The 19,907-nt window shown below is 52.7% G+C and overlaps 1 protein-coding gene across 19 annotated transcripts in view; it reads left to right on the top strand.

Moving 5' to 3' along the window:
• Nfasc (neurofascin) overlaps positions 1-19,147 on the top strand; it is a 164,023-nt gene extending 144,876 nt beyond the window's left edge. For 12 of the 19 annotated variants that reach the window (XM_005005879.3, XM_013157892.3, XM_013157891.3 and 9 more), the window contains 5 exons: positions 305-421; positions 1,635-1,787; positions 8,163-8,294; positions 10,292-10,361; positions 13,058-19,147. In XM_005005879.3, coding sequence (XP_005005936.1) covers positions 305-421; positions 1,635-1,787; positions 8,163-8,294; positions 10,292-10,361; positions 13,058-13,289 — 704 coding nt within the window. In that variant the 3' untranslated portion in view covers positions 13,290-19,147. The remainder of the gene's footprint in view (positions 1-304; positions 422-1,634; positions 1,788-8,162; positions 8,295-10,291; positions 10,362-13,057) is intronic. The other 7 variants (XM_063240064.1, XM_063240065.1, XM_013157895.3 and 4 more) reach the window with 1 other exon arrangement.
• The last annotated feature ends 760 nt before the right edge of the window (positions 19,148-19,907 follow it).

Raw genomic sequence — 19,907 nt, 5'->3', positions numbered from 1 at the left:
CCACTCTTGCATCCCTGCCCCGACCCATGCAAGCATATAGATAGTTTCCAGTGCTCCTTCCCATCTCCGTCCTCCTGACTGCTCCTGCACATCCCTGGATGGCTACTCCTGGCCTGGCCACCAAGGCTGCAGCTTGGAGTTCGGACAGGCCCTGTGCACAGCCATTTCTTACTCTACTTTTCCCCAACTGGCTCTGTGTGTGTGTATGTGTGTATGTGTGTGCGCGCGCTTATATGCACGCCTTCTCGGAGTCAGCCATGCTGCCCCCTCCTCACTAACTCCTTTCTAACCCATCCACCCCCAGCCCCCGATGAGCAGTTCATATGGAACATCACAGTGCTCTCCAACAGTAAATGGGCCAACATCACATGGAAGCACAACTTCGGGCCAGGAACCGACTTTGTGGTTGAGTACATCGACAGTAAGCATTGCTATGTGGGGTGGTGGCCGTGGGGAGCGGTAGATGCCATTACAGGGATCCTGTGCTCTCCCCCAGTCTCAGAGAGGCCTTTTAGCCTGGTTTAATTTTAGCTTAATGAAATCAATACGCAGTCAGGCTGCAGAGGTAGGAGGAGCAGGCCCGAGGAGAAGGGGCTTTGAAACCATTAGTGAAGCTATCACTGCATGCGCTTGGAGGACCCACAGAACAAGACCCTTTTGTCTGTTTCCCACCCAGATGAGGGTTCTGGATAGCCCCCAAGTGAGCCAAAGTTCCTTTCTATATTATCTCCTAACTTGGGCTCCCTGTGTCCTGCTGTCTCCACTGGACAGGTTAGGCCAGTTCACAGATGGGCCATGGTCAGAAATGACCAGAGCCATTTGTCCCAAGGAGGTGGTGACTTGAGCTGAGCTGTTCCCACTTCACCTGATCTTGGAACCAAGGGTACAGATTGGTTATCTGCAATGTGGTCAGAACATCTGTTTCCTATGAGCAGAGGCCTCTGCTCCTGAGGTCAGGCCCACCCTCATGGCCTCTCTGTCCTATACTCTAAGCAATGGACCCAGCAATCCAGCCAGAAAATCCAAGCAGGCTGGCCCACCCAAAGATCCCGTAGGAAATTCTAAGCACACAGTTCCTTATGATGGAGGAGGGGTTCATGTCCACAGGACTTGGAATCCTTAGTTTGGTTTAGACTTCTTATCATCCCACAGCCAGACACACAGGCACACATTTTTCCTGATAGGAGGATTTGCCACTGGGCATGAAATGAGAGCTAAAGCCAGGAGTGAGAGCCAAGGAGCTGACCTTGGCTCATCTGCATGTTAGTTGCCATGCCGTAGCTAACTGGTGCACTGACCCTCAGCAGGAAGATCCCACATGGGGAGTGAATACTCTGGGGCTCTGAGCATTGACTGACATATGAGAATTTGAGGAAGTAGGTCACGTATGCATAGTGCTAAGCTGACAGTGAGGAAGAAGAAACAATGTCCTCAGCGGAAGGGATATCGTGTAAGAGTTATCATTGCACGGACCAGCATAGGGAGCTGCCTAGTAACCTCCTGATCTGTACAGCAGACTGGCCCATGGTCCCCTTGCCCCTTTTCCTACCCTTTCTCCTCGGGCAGGAACTTAAGCACCATCTCTTCAGCTCTTGGTGCCTGGTTTGAGGCTGAAAAAAATTTCTGTTCCCCAGGCAACCACACAAAAAAAACTGTCCCTGTTAAGGCTCAGGCCCAGCCTATACAGTTGACAGACCTCTATCCCGGGATGACATACACGTTGCGGATTTATCCCCGGGACCACGAGGGCATCAGCAGTACCGTCATCACCTTTATGACCAGTCCAGGTGAGAGGGGATCTGGCCTTGCCATCCCCTACAAGCATGGGGCATCTCCTCATCATTCTCAGCTTCCTGCTTGTCTCTTCTCCTTGGAAAGAAGACCCATCTCCACTCCATTCCCACCTTGCATGGCGTGGCTGAGGCCCCCCGGGAAGCCAGAGGAGCCAGGTGTGCATGCTAGTAGAGAGCCAGCCATTCCAAGCCAGTGGGCTGAGCAGGGATCAGAAGGAAACAAAGGATTGTATAATGAGGGTGGGAAGCCTTGGTCCCCTGCAGCTCCTAAAACAAAAAGACTTGATGTCCCTGCGAACTTGATCACCTGTGTGGGTTGGGGGAGCTGCTGGAGAGTTGTGCAGATCCCCCACCCCGCGTGTTGAGTGCAATAGCACCTTTCTGGGGTCTTGATCCGAGATGCATGTGGGCTCAGTACGTTTGGTTCTGTCTTGTCACCTTCCTCTGATTCCAGAAAATCCAGTGAGAGACAAAACTTGTTAAGGGTTTTATTTCTATTTAAATTTTGTCCCAAGTTTGTCTTGCCTAAAAGGTGACATTTTGTTGTGCTAGGAGAAGGAGAGAAGTTTGGGCTTCTAGAGGCTTTTACTGAGGATGGGAAGCATCATTTCATTATGTCCGATAAGCAAGCTGTCTGTGGCTCGGGAGAGGAGACTTAGAAATCTCTCTGCTGCTGGAGGGTCCGGAAATTGTATGGGCTCTTGCTTAACTTGGGGGCTGTGGCTTTAAAATCGGTCTGAGGAACAGCCAAGTGGGTTGTATGCTAAGCCCTGGGGCTAAGGGTGAGGGGAGGGAAAAGAGATTAAGAGACAAAAGGATCAGCCCCTGCCTCTGGGGATGTCCTAATCAGATGCAGGTTATTAGGCACAAGGGATAGGAATGGGGGGGGGAGACCCACAGTGATTTATATGAATTTCTGAATGTTAACTTGCATATTCATTACTCCTCCCAACCCTAGTCTGCCAAGGCTGATACTGGCATCCTGGGAGTCACCCACATCTGTACCACTTCTCACCCCAACCCTGCTAGACTGGTCCCTTCTCACTGTCCTCCTCCCTGACTCCCCTCCCCATCCATGCCATATTTGCATGCCATCAAGGCTTGGGGAGTCTGACTGTGGATTGGGGCAGGACCTCTGAGTGAGCAGCCAGGCTGTCGTGCTCCGAGAGGAGCCAGGCGATGGGACAGTTGATCAAGCAGAGCAGGTGGCTGGACTCTGACCCAGTTGGGGGCCTAAGTGCTTGCTCACACGTGCATGCATTTGATTTTGTTTTGTTATAAACCTGAGTCTAGCATGGAGGCAGGAATGAAAGATGATATACATGAGGACAGGGGTCTACCCTAGGGAATCTGCAAGGCCACTTCAGTCTCCTGTCAGGGTTCTGCCTCTCCAGGTGCTCAGCCCTGAATCTGCAGGGAGAGGTTAGAAGAGAAAGCCAGAGAAAACGGTAATCTCTGCCTCGAGGATGTCCTAGACTGCTCCCAGGCATTAAGCAGGCAACACAGAAGAAAATAACAATGTGTATGTTATGCACTGTGCACCTTTCAATTTGTGTTCAGTACTCAATTTCACTTTGCTGGGCTGGTCTGTGGAGTGTGATGCTTATCACCTACCTTTGGAGAAACTAAGGCACAAAGCTTGGAAAAGTCCTCCCGGACTCCTCCCTGTGCAGGAAGGAGAAGACAGGCTGATGGTGAGAGCTTTGAGTTCTTACCATCTCTTCCCTCAGGTTGGCTAGAAATTGTTATGCACAATTGCTATGCTAAGCCACCTGGAGAATGAACATATTTGCATTTTTTAAGTCCATGTGTGGCTGTGAATGAGTGTCCAAATCCTTCAAAACTGCATTGTTTCTTGTGGTGGACTCCAGAGCCAAGTCCACACAATCCTGAAGGTCCCTGTTTGTTCAAAGCAAGAATCTGTGAGCCTCTCTGGGCCCAGCCACTGGTCATTTGGGCAACCACAGGCCCTCATGTTAGTCTACAGATGCATCAGGCTACAGTGATTCAGGAAAGGAAGGAAACCAGTAGGATGCCAACAGGTTCTGCAGCCCTGAAAGAAAGATCCCATTGGGAAATTAATCACCTCCTTGAAGCATTTGGAGCCAAAGAGACCTGAGAAGTTACCAATACACAACCTGGACTGTCAGAGGCCCACCTGCTCTTCCCCGCTGGGTGTGTGGGCTGGCCTAGGGCAGCAGCCCAGGACGTGCTAATGATGGACCAGCCATCAGGTAGCGGCCTGCTCAGACCTCAGGAAGGCAGGAGGGACTGCAGGACGGGGCAAGATACACGGAGCAGGGGAGTTTACAGTGGTTGCTCATACGAGAGCAGGAAAGGCAAACGTAGGTGAAGACCAGCATCTCTCTTATACTTGTGACTCTGTCCCTAGTTCCAGAATGTAGTTCTGCTGACTTTAAGCCACAGGCCTGTCTTCTGTGGCCAAGCCGAACTCTTCCAGTTAGTCACAGGAGTCGGTGGAACTGTCAGCATGGCAGGGGGACTGCCCTTGGTATGGAGATGTGTGTGCTAAGGCTTCTGGTCCAATGCAAGAGGCATTCAGACCTGAGCATGCCAGGCCTAGTGTCCAACAGGAGGCTGCTCTGGCTGCTGTCACTTCCATCCGGAGATGGTGAGGGTAAATGCACCTGATCACTGAATGTTCATAGCGTTGGACCCACTAGGAATCTGGAAACCAGTCTAGCAGATCAATGGAGTGTGGCATTGGCAGTCAGTGCGTTTGCCTTGGAGACTCACTAAAATGCCTTTCTCCCAGATTCCTGGTCAGAGGGTCACGTGATAAATGAGGTGATTGTCTCCTAAATTTCTTTTGCTTCCTGAAAAACAAAGTTGCTTTGACGGGATGTGGCTGAGCCCAACATTCCCCAGATCCCACTCGCTCTTAAACAGCCTATGTGTCCAAACTTCACAGGAAATTCTTTGACATTTTCAGTAAGGATTTTATCTGGTACTGTCAGAGTGGAAAACTACTTGTGCTTTGTAAATGTCTCATGTGATCATTTTCCCAGGAAAGCCTGACTTTCTTTCCCAAAAGAAACCGAATGCTGTGGGGAATGTCAGAAGAAGCACCAGGAAATGGGGGTACATACTCTTTTCTGCAAAGATTAGGGACCACTTGTCCAAACACAGTGGAAGTAATTCACTCACCAGTGCCTGGACAGGCCAGGATCTGACTCCTGTGACCACTAGCTGTTATCAGGGAAATACCACGGCAGGATCCCAGGATAACCACATTACATCAGGATTGAATTGATCTCAACTATTTGCTGTGTGACCAGCATCATACTAAGTTCTAGGAGCCTCAAAAAGATGCCCTGTTTTCAAGACCTCATAGATCCATTTGGGAACCAGGACCCTGGAAACGGAACAGCTCGGTGTTACGTTGTTGTGAAATATTCAGGAGTGAAGTCAGAGTCCAGAGATGGTGTGAGTTGGAGCAGTGGGAGGGTGCAGGGGTGTGTACGAAGGTGATAAGTGGGAAGGGCAGCGGTCCAGGCTAGCTCAGGTAGGATGGGAAAGGTGCCCGGTTTGAAAGCCTGCAGAGTACTCTGAAGTCCAGGCTGAGTATCAGAGCCTGGTGTGGCAAGAAAAAGAAATCGGTGATGTCTGCAGACAGCACTTGGCAGCACGATGCTGGGGACACAGTAACAAGTCTCACTGTCCGTGGGTACTGGGAGGCACGAGCTGAGAGGACTCCTGTAGAGTACAGCACCAAGGTGAGATGTTTTGGAGGAAGCAAGAGCAGCCCCTAAAAACAGGGAGAGCTCAAGGCCGCGGGCAGAGCTGTGGAGCTGGGGAAGCCACAGAAGAAGGAAGGCACACGTGCTGGATTCAAGCAGAGAGCCAGCAGGGGCGGCGCTGGGGCCACCACTGTAGAGTCGGTGCAGGAACAGCAGAGGTGAATGAAAGGATCAGTGGCTGGAAAGGGCGGGAGCACATGGCTGAGGTGGTACAGAGGTGGGTTTGGGGCAGGTCCACGCAGTGGCCATAGCTGAAGCACTTGGTGTGGAGAGATTTGAAGTCAACTTGATGGAGCAAAATGTGGCAGAGAGAAACCTGGAGCCGAGAGAGGTGAAGACATTGCCTGGTGCATGAGCTGGGGTGGGGGTGGGGGGCTCCCTGAGGATTTTTGTTTTACAGAACCTAATGTGTTTAACAGGAGACAGCAGCGAGAAAGAAATGCACCATGATGGGGTGTTCAGGGCTTCTTATAGGAATGAGAGACCCACGAAGGCGTGAATTGGGGCCCACTTACATGGAAGGAACCACTTTGGAGGGAGAGAAGAGAGAGTCTTCCCACACAGACGGGGACAACTGCAGGGGCTGGGCATGGCCAGGGGCTGCAGAGCACCCATGGACAGTGAGGTCTTTAGAGGTGCAGAAAGGAAGGAATCAGAAAGTGCGGGGGCTGGGGCGGTGCTGGGTGGGCTGCTGCAGGCCTGGCTAGAGGGGCTGTGACAGATGGCTGGTGGCAGGAATGTGCAGGGGGACACCTGTACCGCCTCACTCTGCGTCTCCCTCCCACAGTGCCCTGCTGTGCAGGCATACCAGGAGACCCACGGGGGGCACCAACCTGAGGGCTGAGATGGCAGGCTGGGTTTAAGGGAGGCTGCCAAGAAAGGGGAAGAACAGGGAGTCCTGGGCTCACCTCCCAGCTGTGGGTGTGAGCTCTGCTCCAGCCCTGGGAATGAACACTGACCCCAGCACAGGCACTCACCTGCCGGCTGGCCCGAGTCCAGGTGACGTTGAGCAGAGAGGAGCACACAGCCTGTGGTCACATCTACTCACTCTGTGACCTGGGGAAAGTCACTCAGCTTCTCTGCGTCTCATGGGGTTGTGGTGAGGACTGACGTAGGTAACGTGTGGGAACGTCCAGGAAAGTATTTCTGAGGGGCTTCCAAGGCAGCAGATGCAGAAAAGTACAAAGGCCCTGAGGCAGAAATGCAAGTGGCCAGTGTGACTGGGTCATGAATAGTAACCAGAAGGTAAGATGGAGAACTAGAGAGGTAGCCAGGGCCAGCTCTCACAGAGCCTGACACCTCAGAATGAGGGAGGTCAAGTTTTCTGCATCAGCAGTGAGAAGCTCTTGAGGATGAAAGCAGGAAGTGATTGACTCCTGCATGTGGTTTGGAGAAGATCCTCCGATGCTATCTGGGGATGGCTTGCCACTAGGAAGCAGAGCAGGGATGGACCTCTCTCCACAGTTTCTGTCACTCAGGGTAACCACAGGCCGTGTTCTTACAGACTCAACCGCTTTACGGCCAGGCTACGCTGGGCAGACAGAGCTTGGACAGCACGGAAGGGCATGCCTGTGGGTCTTTGCCGTGTCTGCTCCCAGGAAGGATGGAGGATGGGATTGTCCCCACCTGTCCCTGTGCTCCTCCCCCAAGGCCCTGCTGTTGTCTGGCCCTCCCAAGGCTGCTCAGGGCTGGGCCGGCCCCAGGGCTGTTTTGGCTGTGTTCTGTCCCCTAGGTCCAGCCCCTCCTCGGTCTTGGTTTCTGTGACAGCCCCGAATCCAGCCCTGGGCCATTGGAGACACCGTACAAAAGTCTTGGCCTGTCCCTCCCCATCCCTGTGCTCTTGGAGACAGGTCTCCAGGCATGAACCAAGAGCACCTTGCTGTCCCAGGGTCTGGGAGGAGGCAAGTGGGCCTATCACAGGCCACCAGGGCCCCTTCCCTGGGTGGAAGTGACCTGGAAGGATGTGGCATTGTGGTTGACCTGACTAGGAGGCCCCCATAGTTGGATCATCTTTGCTACCACAGTGTGCACAATCCAGCCGTGGAGGTGTAAAAAGGCACAGGCCGCCCTAGACCTCCCCTGACCCAGGACTCACTGCCAAAGCTGCCATGGCTCTGGGGCCACACTGGTGGGCAGGGTCGCCACTCTGTGCCTGCATGGGCCTGCAGGGTGTCCTTACGCAGGTGCGTGGGGTGACCACAGTTTTGTTCCCCTGGTAGAAAATGTGCAGGCTCTCTGCAGGGGAATCGGACTGCACAGGGGAGCCCTGGCCTTCTCTCAGCCCCACTCCACGCGACCAGCTGGGGTTCTCAAGGATGCTGTGCCTCCATTTAGGAACCTTCCCGCCTGCAGAGCCTGTCTGGCCTTCTGCTGCTTCTCTGCTCCCTGCCCCTTTTCTTTGCCTGTTTTCTGACCTTTTGACCTTGGCTCTCTAACAGTTTTCTTTTTGTCCCTTTAGTGGAGTAGTTGGGGGCCAGAGAGTTATTAGGTGGCCGAGTTAGGCTCCAGGAGAAGCAGCCACAGGAAACAGCTGTGCTCCTCCTCTTTCCTCCCCTCGCCTCCTCCCCGTGCCACCACTTATGGCTTTGCTTCCTGCCCTCCCTGCCAGCTTACACCAACAACCACGCGGACATCGCCACCCAGGGCTGGTTCATCGGGCTCATGTGTGCCATTGCGCTCCTGGTGCTGATCCTGCTCATCGTCTGCTTCATCAAGAGGAGTAGAGGCGGCAAGTACCCAGGTGAGCACGAGCAAGCGATCCTTCCTGTGAGTCAGCAGGTCCCCAGCCAGAGCTGGGGGCCTGGCATGGTGATGGTCCTCTCACCTGCTCTGTGCACCTTAGAGCTGCCAGCAAGCCCTGGAGTTAATTAAGTTGGCCCGGGGTGGGCAGCTGGCTTGGTCCAGGCAGCTCCAGAGGGGATAGAAGGAACCTTGACTCCTACTGAGAATGACCTTCCCTGCCCTTGACTCACCACCCATCTGCTTAGTAAGTTGGCTTTTTTTAGCTCAAATCTCATTAGGATCCTGAGTCCCAGGGAAGGAGGAAGGCAGAGAAAAATTTTCTTTGACCAAGTCAGAAAGGCTGGGGAAAAGAGGGTTCTGGACAGAACGTCACACCCAGGAGAGTGATTGCAGAGAGAGGGACAAAGAGGAATTGCAGGCACGTGAATGGAGGACCTGCCACACTTATTCCTCCCTTAAAAGGCTCTGGGCTCCCCTAAATTTCTGCAAAAGTGTTTCTCTTCTGATCTCTTCAACATCCTCCAGCCCAGACAAACCAAGATCAGAGACAAGGGCCTCTGGCCTTGTTTCTGAAAATATTGATTATTTTCCAAATGGGCAAGAGAGCCATCTGTCCATGATGGGTGGGGAGGGTGACAGGAGACAGGGTAATGGATAACTCTGAGAGCAAAAATCTTGAACTGCAGAATGAAATTGCTCTCTGCCCTGGAGCCCCGTCACCAGACATGCTGCACGCTCCCCAGATGCTCCTGCTCCCCAACTCTGAACAGTACCAGCCTCAACAGAGAGGAAACAGAAAGGAGAGGAGGGGAGATCCTTTCCTATTTCCTTCCCCCCACCAAGCACCCACAGACCCTGGGGCCTTGAGAGAGCAAAGTTAGGAAGCTCTCTGCAGTTCTTACTGCTGGTGATTCCTTTCACTTTGATTTTCTGCTTTGGGTCTATTTTTCTTACATATGCAAGAAAGCCAGAATTAGGGAGCAGTCTAGCCTTTTGTTTGACATTAAAACTTGGACAGACACACTGAGCTATTCCCTGTCCCAGGTGGACCTGGATACCTGAGGGATTCACCAGATAAACTGAGCCATTGCCCATTTAGAAAATGCCCCATCCCAGGAAGCTCTTCAAGACTGCCCATCTCTCCTTCTGCTTCAGAGCAGCTCTCTCATGTACTGAGAAGATGAGTAACTCAGCAACCACAGGGCCTGGACCCCGGGCTTCACCGAGGTCTACTAATTAGTGATACGACTATTCTTCACTTCAGTTTCCATTTCTTGAAAGTAGGGGTGATAATCTAGCCATGTTCCTCAAGAAGGGCACATAAAGAGTGCCCAGGTGCCAGGGATAGCAGAGGGAAAGATGTCTCTCCTCAGCATCATAGTGGTCTCAGAGGCACAGCACAGCACACGAGCAGGCCCTGGCTGATGTGTGATGCAGGGGAGGAGGTTCCAGGAAGGAGAGCAGCCAGAGAGTGAGGACAGGTAGGAGGATATTTCATCTCCTAGGAGTAAGGAGTGTCCTCCTTAAACAGGGTGGAGTGCCAGGAGCTTTAAAGAAACACAGCCCCCACTCTTGAGGAAAGAACCAGCATTCTGTTACGGGCATAAGAAATGTACACAAATAATTATAATACCAAGTAGAATAAGAGAGGGGGAGGACCATGGAGTATTATTGCCCTTGGCAAAGGAAAAGAAGGGATCCATTCCCTTGAGAAGACTTTCCGGGAAGGAGTAATGAGGAGCTGGGTGGGAGGAGATGCAGGTTGTCTGCAGGGATGTGAGAAGCCTCCCAGGAGTGAACAGGAAGTGGCAGAATCAACTTTGCAGCTGATTGAACTCAGGAAACAGAAAGTAGAGGGGACACAACGGCAGGGTATTAAAAAGAGTGTCACTGCACCCAGGACAGTGTCTTCTGGGGCTGCACCCAGCAAAGCCCTGGGGAGAGGAGCCTGCTTCTTAATCATTATGTTTGTGTCTGCCTTTCTTGATGACCAAGTTCGAGAAAAGAAGGATGTTCCTCTGGGCCCGGAAGACCCCAAGGAAGAGGATGGCTCCTTTGACTACAGGTGTGTGACCTGCCTTCTCCCCTGTGAGCTGTCCTCACTGCCCCAAGCTCCTCACCTCAAAGCAGCTTGGCCTAGCCACAAGGCCTCTGCATCTATATCTTTGCCTACTGGGATGTCACCTCTGCCTCTCCCTCAGAGAGGGGCATGTGCTCAGAGCAGCCATGTGTCCTGATCATGCCAGCTCCTCAACACATGACCCTTCATCCACTCAGGTGCACAGCTCCAATGTGCTGGGCTCCTGTGTGTGTCTTTCCATGTTTTCACTGCACAGTGAGCTCAGCTTCAGACTTCCTGTCTGCATGCACCCACCCCAAGTCCCAAAGAGGGTGACCCAGAGAGGCCATTGTCCCAAAGGAGTGAAAGGAAATGTGAATTCCAAGTCCTCTCCTCCTGAACCTGGCAGTAGCTCCAGGCTGTCTGCTAGAACAGGCTTTGGAGAGGCACCCTGAGAAGACATTTGCCCAAACTGCCATGCCAGCCCCCAGTGACCTAGTGGTGGGGCTGGAGAGGACTGGGACTGACTGCTGGTTACAGCTGCTGTCCTCTTCCTGCGCCCCCACTCAGAGCTGTGCGGGTCCCTTGCATCTGGACTTAACACTGTCAGCTGTCCATTGGATGGCAAGTAGACCCTCACTCCAAATCAAGAGGGAGGAAATGCCTGGTCAGATCCCTCCTTCTCCACTCCCGCCTGATTACTATCCAGGCCCAGGCCACCCCTGTCCTCCTCTGACCTCTCCTGTTCCTTTCTGGGCTTCTACCATACTGCCCGTAAACAGCCTAGCAAGCAATATCAGATCGATGTTGGGGTGTGGGGAGCTGCTGTCCACCTGGCAGCTTCTGTACCGTCCTCAGCCAGCTAGCTGCAGTATCCCCATGAACCTCCAAAGAGGGCCAGCACGAGAGGTCCCTCCCTCTTCTCTGGCTGTCCTCAGTAGTCCTGGCAAGGCCCCACTTCCTACAGGCTAAGAGCCTGGCCCTGGCCTTCATTTCCAGAGGCCATGAGCCTTTCTTGCCCCCAGACCCTCGATGCAGCCAGAGTAGAGAGGTAAGGACAGGCTCAGCAACCTGCACTGGAAGAAGCTACCCCCTCATGCACTGCCCTTTGTTAAACAAAAACAACATCCCTGCCCCACTGAGGCACACACGGGAGCATGCACATGTGGGCACCACATGCATTTTTGCGCAACAGCCATCCGAGCCCCCATTTGCTGCATGCAAGAGTTCTAAGCTGAGAAAAGACTGAAATGATTAAGGAAGAGGAAGAACTAAACTTCCTGGGAGGAAGAGGGAGTTGGTGCAGCTTTCTAATGGGGCTGTACCCCTCTGTCTCATGTCTGTCCTCCTAGACCTTCGAGGTTTCTGGGAGGCTGAGCTGACCAGGCCACCCTTTCATTCAGGCCTCCTCAAGAGAGGTCTCTTCTTCCAAAACTAAGAGCCTGGCCTACTAAAGACCTCTGTTCTGCTGCTGGTATCTCTGTCCGTGGTTGCAGATAGCTGAGGTGCCTGGAACCAGACAAGAATCTCTGCAAGCCACTTAACACAGGCCTCATGCCCTGCAGTACCCCAGGAAGGGTACAGTAGAAAGAAGATATGCAGATAGGGTGGGGGGGTCCAGCAGTGAGCATCTGGTGGTTCTCAAAGAGAGTTCCACTTCCGGCACAAACTCTGAGCAACCTGGAGACCCGCTGGCCTCTCTGCCACTGTCCTCCCAAACACTGACATCAGTATTCAGCTGTAAGGGTGGAGGCAAATGGCTTTCCATCTACTAATGCTCACTCATGTAGGGCCTCCCCAGCAGCTGTCTGCCCACCACTGCTCTTAGAAGGTGCTGCCTGCAGCACTGGCAGCTCAGCTGGGCATTTTCCCCACACCTAGGAGGCACTGAGATGGCTGGGAGCGGTTCAAGGGTGGGGAGCAGTGTCACGTGTCTGCTTAGACAGTAAGAATCTTTGTGGCCCACCTCCCGGGCCCCAGTCCCCCACTGCTGGCGCACAACGGTCTCCTGCCTGGGCGCCATCTCACCTCTGAAGTGCAGCCAACAGCACCTGGTCCCCCCTCTGAGCCTAAAGGGCAAAGAGAGTTTTCCAGCCAGGGAGGGATGCGGGGCCTTTGCGGGGCCTTGGGAGCACAGCAGATACCCAGACAGGGCAGCAGACACAGCCAGCTGTCCCCCTCCAAGGGGGCTGGTGGGGTTCTCCAGGCCTTGCTGCTGTCTTCTCGATTGCGCTGGCCTTTTGTGCTCCTCTGTATGCCCTTCCCTCATGCCACCCCACCTTTTACTTGCTGGATCCCAAGCAGTAGCAGCTGTTTGCAGATAAACTGCACATCCTTGAGCCAGCACTGAGACGGAAGTGGTGCGGAGGGGAGTGGTCTGTTCCCACCTTCCCTGGACAGGCTATGGCCACAGGGTGACAGAGTCAGGGCCAGAACTCCCTGTCCTGACTCTTGCCACCCCACATGACAAGCTGTGCCGCTCCTCCTGCACAGTGGCCCTGTGTCATGGAAACAACCCCTCAGAGGAGACATCTGTCCTCCCTGGGTCAGATTTCCTTTAGTGGAGGCTACTGCACTAGTGGGGTAAGAACTGGGTGACCCGAAGGTCCACATCCTCAGAGCTGTGCAGGGCCGATGTATAGTGAGTGAGAAGCCAGCCGGCAGGGGCAGGGCCCTGATCCTCTGTCTTTCTCTTTGGCCAGTGATGAGGACAACAAGCCCCTGCAGGGCAGCCAGACGTCTCTGGACGGCACCATCAAGCAGCAGGAGAGTGATGACAGCCTGGTGGACTACGGCGAAGGTGGGGAGGGTCAGTTCAACGAGGATGGCTCCTTCATTGGCCAGTACACAGTGAAAAAGGACAAGGAGGAAACAGAGGGCAACGAGAGCTCAGAGGCCACGTCACCCGTCAATGCCATCTACTCTCTGGCCTAATGTAGGCCGCCAGGCACAGCCACTACTTTGCAAGTGGGAGGAGGGCAGAGAGGGAGATGAAGCCACTGCAGACCTACCACAAAGCCGCCACCACCTTCAGGGACAAGGGTACAATACGGAGGTCTGCCACACCATGAGGACCAGCGACCACCCAGCTACCCACAGGCCCCCTCCCATTGAGCCCCACCCCGCTGTGTGCCGCCAGTATGGGAGAGCCTGAGCCATGGCAGTGCTCGCTGGAGGGAACCCGACCTCGCCGTGCCCCACCACACTGCCCCCCCAGGCACACACGCTCCCGTTTCTGTCGGTTATGGTACTTTCCATTCTCTCCATTGTTTCCTTTGTGCATCTTTCCCTGCAGACCCAGTGTCTCCCCTCTTTCTTTCTCTGTTGTGTAAGAAGTGTCCCTGGAAAAGAAAAGATAGGTGGCTTCTCCCCAAGAAACCACAAGGACAGACAAAGGAATGATCCGAATCAGGACAGAGAGAAAAGCTGTAGTATTCAACCACCGCCGGGCCAACGTGTTTCCGAAGGATGCCTTTCTCTCCATATGCCTCCCCGTGCTCCCAGCCCATCTGCCGCGGCCTTGTCGGCTGCTGAGCTGGGCTTGGCTTCTTTCTGGAAAGTGACAGTATTTGGGCAGGGAGAGGATGGCAGGCCTCCTTGCCTCTCTCTGGTTCAGCTAGCGAGTTTACCTCTTGCTCCTCACTCTTCCCCCAGCCTGCCTCTGGAGTGTCGGAGAATGAGCTGCACTGACTCTCGAAGGCAAAGTTGGGGGCTCAGAGTAGGTACCGACGGGCAGGACTGCGGTGACTGGACCTCAAGCAGAAGAAGTCAGGAGCCAGGTCCCTCGGGAACTGTGTGTCTCTAGAGGGAAGCGAAGGGCCGGGTTTGGACATCAGTGACACTTGGGATGCAGGAAAGAGGACCACACCTGCTGTGTTTGGAATAGGGGCACCTGGCTGGGGTCTGTGCTGCCACCCTCAGGGAGATAGAGCCCTGCGTGCAGAAGCCTGGCTGGTGCGTTAGGGGCGGTGAAGCACTGCTTCTGTGCCGTCCCTGGTAGTTACTTCCCCTCTGTCAGTTCTGTGTGATATGGAAACTTGTGCTTGATTTTGTGTGTAGATGGGGACTGCTGCCCCTGTCTATCCTTTTTTAGGGTATACACCTATAGGAGGACCTTGAGGTGACACCATACTAACAGTGCTGTGACGCCCCGCCTGGGGAAGACTTGATGCTCTTCATATGCCTTATGCAGCTCTGATCTGTCCCTGGAGTTCCCAGGTCCCCAGCCCATCCCTGCAAGCCTTGAAGCCTCCAGTGATGTCTGTCTCAGGATCAGGGCAGCCTATGCAAGTGTCCCTGCAAGACCAGAAGCAGCCACTCCACGCATCTCCTCACCATTTTCCAATCGGAGACACTTGCTGATCTGCAGTTCTCAGAGCGAAGGTGCTGCCTTCATCCTTCCCACCTAATCCGTTTGTGAAACCAAAGGTACCTAGCCTCAGTGATGTGCAGAGGGGAAGAGCTTGAGCCCGAGTACTCCCCTGCAGCTGCTCCTGTGGCTGGAGTCAGTTTCAGAAGGGTTAGGCTCATCCCCAAGTATGGGTCACCTGCCACTGATATGAGCCTCTTGGGCAGGACCAGGGCTATGTCCTTCAGAGACTTTATTGAACCATCATTTGCCACATGTTTTAAGCCACAGAGGTATTAGCAATGCTTGCATCACTTAATAATCATTCAGTTGAAGGTCAAGCCCATAGACACACACACACTGTCTGCAGGTAAGAAATCATAGGCCGAAGCTGAGCCAGTAATGTTGCTTGAACCCAGGGGTGTGTAATGGTTCCTTGGCCCAAGACGTGGCCCAGGTGTGCTGCCTAGGAGGTCGAGGGACAGCTCTCTCATGATGAAAAGGGACAGGGTAAAGAGGGAGCTGGGGAGTAAGCTCAGGGTCCCCCACCCTTTTGCTCTCTTCCCACACTTGCAGGGATGCAGGTAGGCATTCCTGTAGCTTCGGCCCATGTACCTGATGGGAGTGTCAGGGAGGTGTGCCTGTGAGCTGAATTAAAGGGCCTGGCTTCCCAGAAAATGCTTTGGACCTGAGCAAGTTGGACAGTTTCTCAGGTCCTCATTCTGCACTGCAATGTCCATGCTGGTGAGCCTGTGGCACTGAGAGCAGCCTCCCAGGGTAGGAAGGGACGTTAGATGTCATTGTATCTCTACCCCTTCATCTCAGGAAAGTCTGCCAGGTAGACTGATAATTGGAAGGGCTCTGCCTTGAGGGTGTGGGGGAGAGGTGAGTTCTCGGGTTGTCTTTGCATCCCATCTCAGAGTCCTGCCATGAGCTATACCGTCTTCTCACGGAGTGTTTTGTGTGAGCTAACAGCTACCCCCCATCACCACATGATCACAGTCCCCCAGGCAAGAGCAAATCTGGGCCTTTCCCCAAGCAAAGATGGCAGATTCTCAGAGGGATCAGATTCTGAGGTATAAGGTTGTGGGACTGAGGAAAAGAGGAGGCATTTTCTGAGTCCACCACAGCTCAGCAGGACACCAGTATTGCCCAGCACTCCCTGCCAGCTGGGTCTCTCAAGAAAATACCCCCAAACATTACCAACAATGTCAGGAGTGGGCAGTACCATTGGTGCTTTGGCCTGTCTGGCTGGGTGTAGGGGAAAAGCTGTAAGTCACTCTACAGTGACTCAAGGCCGCCATGCCACCAATGTGCTCAGCCCTAAGCCTGGTAGCTGCCTGCACTCTCATCCATCCATCCGTCAAATACTCGGTGAGCATCTAGTCTGGGCTGAGGCCTGTTGCCTGAATACTTTGGTGACCAAGGTCTGATACGGTCCCTGCCCATGTAGAGATGACATTACTGTCACTGACTCTGGGCCACAGGGGCCATTGAGTTGGGAGCATTCTGTGCTCTGTTGTTTGAGCTACTGATGACTCCAGGCCAGAAGGAAGAGGCTTCCCAGCGAGAGTGTGGTCCATCTGCTCAGCAACTCTGGGCAGGACCAGAAGTCATGACCTTGCTGGCAAGTTGAGGAACAGTCCTACCCCCTGGGGCAAGCTGCTTAATCTCTCTGTGTTCTGGTGCCCATTCAGACCCTCCTTTGAATACTTCCCTGCACAAAGGGCATGGGCCACCTGAAGAGCAGGGAAGCCAGGTTAGAACAAGTTGTCCCCCTCTTTACAAAGACTTACCCTTCCCTTCCTTGCTATTATGGAGGTGACCGGCTTTAAAGTAAAGGGAGAACCAGACCATCCTCCTCCCTTGTCCATCTCCGCTACCTGAGAGGTTGGAGGCATCTGGTCCATCCCCTGCCTGGGAAGTCCTGAAGTCTGGAAAAGTGACCACACAGCTGAGAGCAGTGTGGTACTCGCCTTATTCCCCAGCAAGGTAGATCAGCTCGGACCCAGGGAGGGCATTCCCAGTATCCCTGATCACAGTCAGCCACAGTGAGTGTGGGTTTCCACCTTAGGAACAGGCTCCCTGCCATGTGTAGCACCCATGTGTGCACATACATGTGCATGCAGCAGACTAGCCTTTGCAGTACTATGCTTGTAGCCGGGATCAGTCCAGACAGCAAGACAGCATCTTGCAAAGAGTGAGTCCATATCTGGGCTCAAGAGATGTAATGTCAAGGACTGTGTGGGGGCATGATGCACAGTTTGGGGAAGAGGAGAGGCCACGAGGAATGGACCCTGGTGGGGTGATTCCTGTGGCAGAGCCTAGAGGGGAAGAGCAATCTGAGGGAGCAGGAAATGCTCCCTAAAAGTGGCACAGGCAGCAGCTCTTTGTGGTTCCTCCTGGAACATTGTACTGAGTCTTAGAATATCTCTAACTGCCCGTTGAGGGAAGCAGCAGGGACACTTTTTTCTCAGCCTTTGTGGGGCTGCTTTGCTGACACTGGAAAGAGGTCAAGATTGTCAGCCTTCTGAGGGTCTGGGGCTCAGTGGTCAGCAGGTTCCCAGAATGCCAGATTCCCAGTCTCCAACCATGACATCTTGGGGTGGTCACCAGTGTAACCAGTCTCTACCAAACACAAGCCCACAGTGTGGTGAGGTTCACCCAGTTTGGCACACAGGGTGATTTTGATTTAGTGAAGCCAAGGACCCTGCATGAGCTTTGCATGGTGGCTTAAGAGCAGCATGTAAGAGGTCTCTGACTCAAAAAAGAAAAATAGGACTGGAGCCAGGGAAGCAAAGAACTTGAAGTGACAGGAGCAGGTTCCATGTGCTCTGAGGCACAGGCCAACTGGGCAGAGCTAAACTCCTGGACAGCCCTTTCCCTTAATCTAGATGAGGCTACCCCATGTGAGTCAGGCCAAGATTGTGGTTGCCCCCACCCTGGACAACCCAGGGAAGGAGGTGCCCTTTCTTTTCCTCCTCTACTAAGAAATGACCTTCCTGTGACACCTTCAGGAGAGAACCCAGGGAAGGAGGCACATCACCCACGTAACAGTGTCCCCAGCCTCGCCCGAAGCCAGGGCTTCTTTTATCCATCCGTTAGTATTAAATGGATGTTCCATGATGATAGAATAGAAATGAAACATCTAGCCTAGGACAGATTCAGATTTCAGCCTGTGAGGGAATCTCAGTGCTGAGCTAATTGAAGTGACTCGTGCAGACGAGGAAATGAAAATGCAGGGGTAACGGGGTGGGCACAAGAGGCCGAGCTGGTGAGTCGAGGTAGGACCGGGCCTTGACCTTGGGCTTTCTGGTTCCTTGCCCCGTGCCGTTCACCTCCCCTCAGCTGCCTCTTTGGAGACAGGTATCACTGTCCTGGGTTCCACCCTGTGGAACCTCTCTACCATTTCTCCGCATCACCCAGAAGCTCCCAAATGAGAGAGAAAAAGGATTTTTCTGAGTCTGAGATCAGTCATTGTGTAACACCGGTCTTTAACCCAGCCATGCAGTTATGGGCAGCCCCCAAGCCAGTAGCCTAGAATGAGTTCATGATTGTGAAACCTGGACAGAATGGGGTCTCTTGGTGTGTCACACATCATGCCCTGAGCACACTGTATCCCTTGGAAGTGGAGTTCTCTGTCCATTCTGCCCTTGGCCGTGGGGTGAAGAGGCAGTGGGACTCAGCAAACCTGCCACCCTGGCATTTGCTGGGCTGGACTTCAACAGATGTAAAGACTGCAGTGAAGCAATAAACACAAAAATCTGGGAGAAGTGATCCAGAATTTTGTGCACTACTGTGTTTCTTTTGCAAATACGATGCAGTTCAGATGACCCTGACCTGCGCTCTTTTTTGGATTCCCAAATGCAATGCCCTCAGTCAGTGTTGTCCCTCTGCCTGGCTCCCCAGCTCTTTGCCAACCTCTTGCTCCTTTCGAGCTGAGCATCAGTCGCCTGTTACACGGCCACCTTCCTTCCTGGTCCCACCCCCAACCGTGCTGGACCCTGGAGGACCTCCTGCTCTGTGCCCACCACCCCCATGTGTTCTTTTCAGTGGGGAAAATTTTTTCCCTGTGTGTCTATACTCTCCCACATTCCCACCCACCCACACATTGGTCTGATCTTTTTTCTGTTGGTTAAACATGTAACTCTCATGGTACAACTTGTTTTAACCCCTCTCACATCACATTCTTTCCTCTTTACGAGTGACCTTGCATTAACCAATTTTGTTGGCGACAGATGCATTATCTGAGGGTGTCACACATGACCTTCAGCAGGGAAGACTTCTGGGCCGTGGAGGACCATCTAATACATGGACTTATAAACTGACTGCATGAACAATGAAAAGGCCAAATTATTCAGAATTTTTTTTGAATCACTGTAAAAAAACTGATTTCTTTTGTATAGAAAACACTAAACGTATAATAAAAGTTGTTCAAAATGGATCCCTAGCCATATGAGTTGTTCGTCTTCTTTGGGTAGAGAGTGTCAAGGAGTTTATGATAGAAGTAAACCAAAGGAGCTTTCATACATGTCAAGCAGGGCACTGTTCCACAGTACTAGCCCCACTCTAGAAGCTGGTCTTGTTTTGGAAAACCCATTTGCACAATTTATGTCTTAAACATAGAGTGACTGGTATAGGAATGTGTACAGTCAGGGAGACACACCCTAATTCGCACACTATTTCCAAAATGCCACGCTGGGGCAGCTGGGAGAGGGTGAGACAGTGCACAACACTGGCCTCTCCTCTTTACACCCCTTGCTGTTCAGGGGAGAAGAGCACTAGGGTCTACCCAGCATTTTCCTGACACAGAACAGACATTTTAGTATTTTTTTAGATTGTCCGTTGCATGTATTTATTTATTTATTTTGAGAAGAAAACACAGAAAAATCAAAAAGCAAACAAGCAAGAAACAACAACAAAATGACAACAAAACTAATGATATAGGATCTCAAAATTATAGGAATTTAACAATAATTGTTATATTGCATAATGTCATCTTCAAAATAGTTGCTCAGATTACATTTAATATTTTTGAAAGACTGAGCACAACTGCTTACTACAAACCAAAATCTCTTTTCATAGACTCAAAAAATCTCAGTCAACCATCAGACCATGAAGGCAGCCACAGGGCTGTGAGGAAGGGAGGGTCCTCAGCTTCTGCCTGCCTCCTTTCTTGACATTTTGGCTTGTCATCGTGCTGT

Source organism: Cavia porcellus, unplaced genomic scaffold, assembly GCF_034190915.1.
Source record: "Cavia porcellus strain 051 isolate PalLab524CR breed Dunkin Hartley unplaced genomic scaffold, mCavPor4.1 scaffold_29, whole genome shotgun sequence".
In the NCBI taxonomy this organism is placed as follows: Eukaryota; Metazoa; Chordata; class Mammalia; order Rodentia; family Caviidae; genus Cavia; species Cavia porcellus.
The sequence above is the reverse complement of the archived record's forward strand: the minus strand, read 5'-3'. Positions and strand labels throughout refer to the sequence as shown.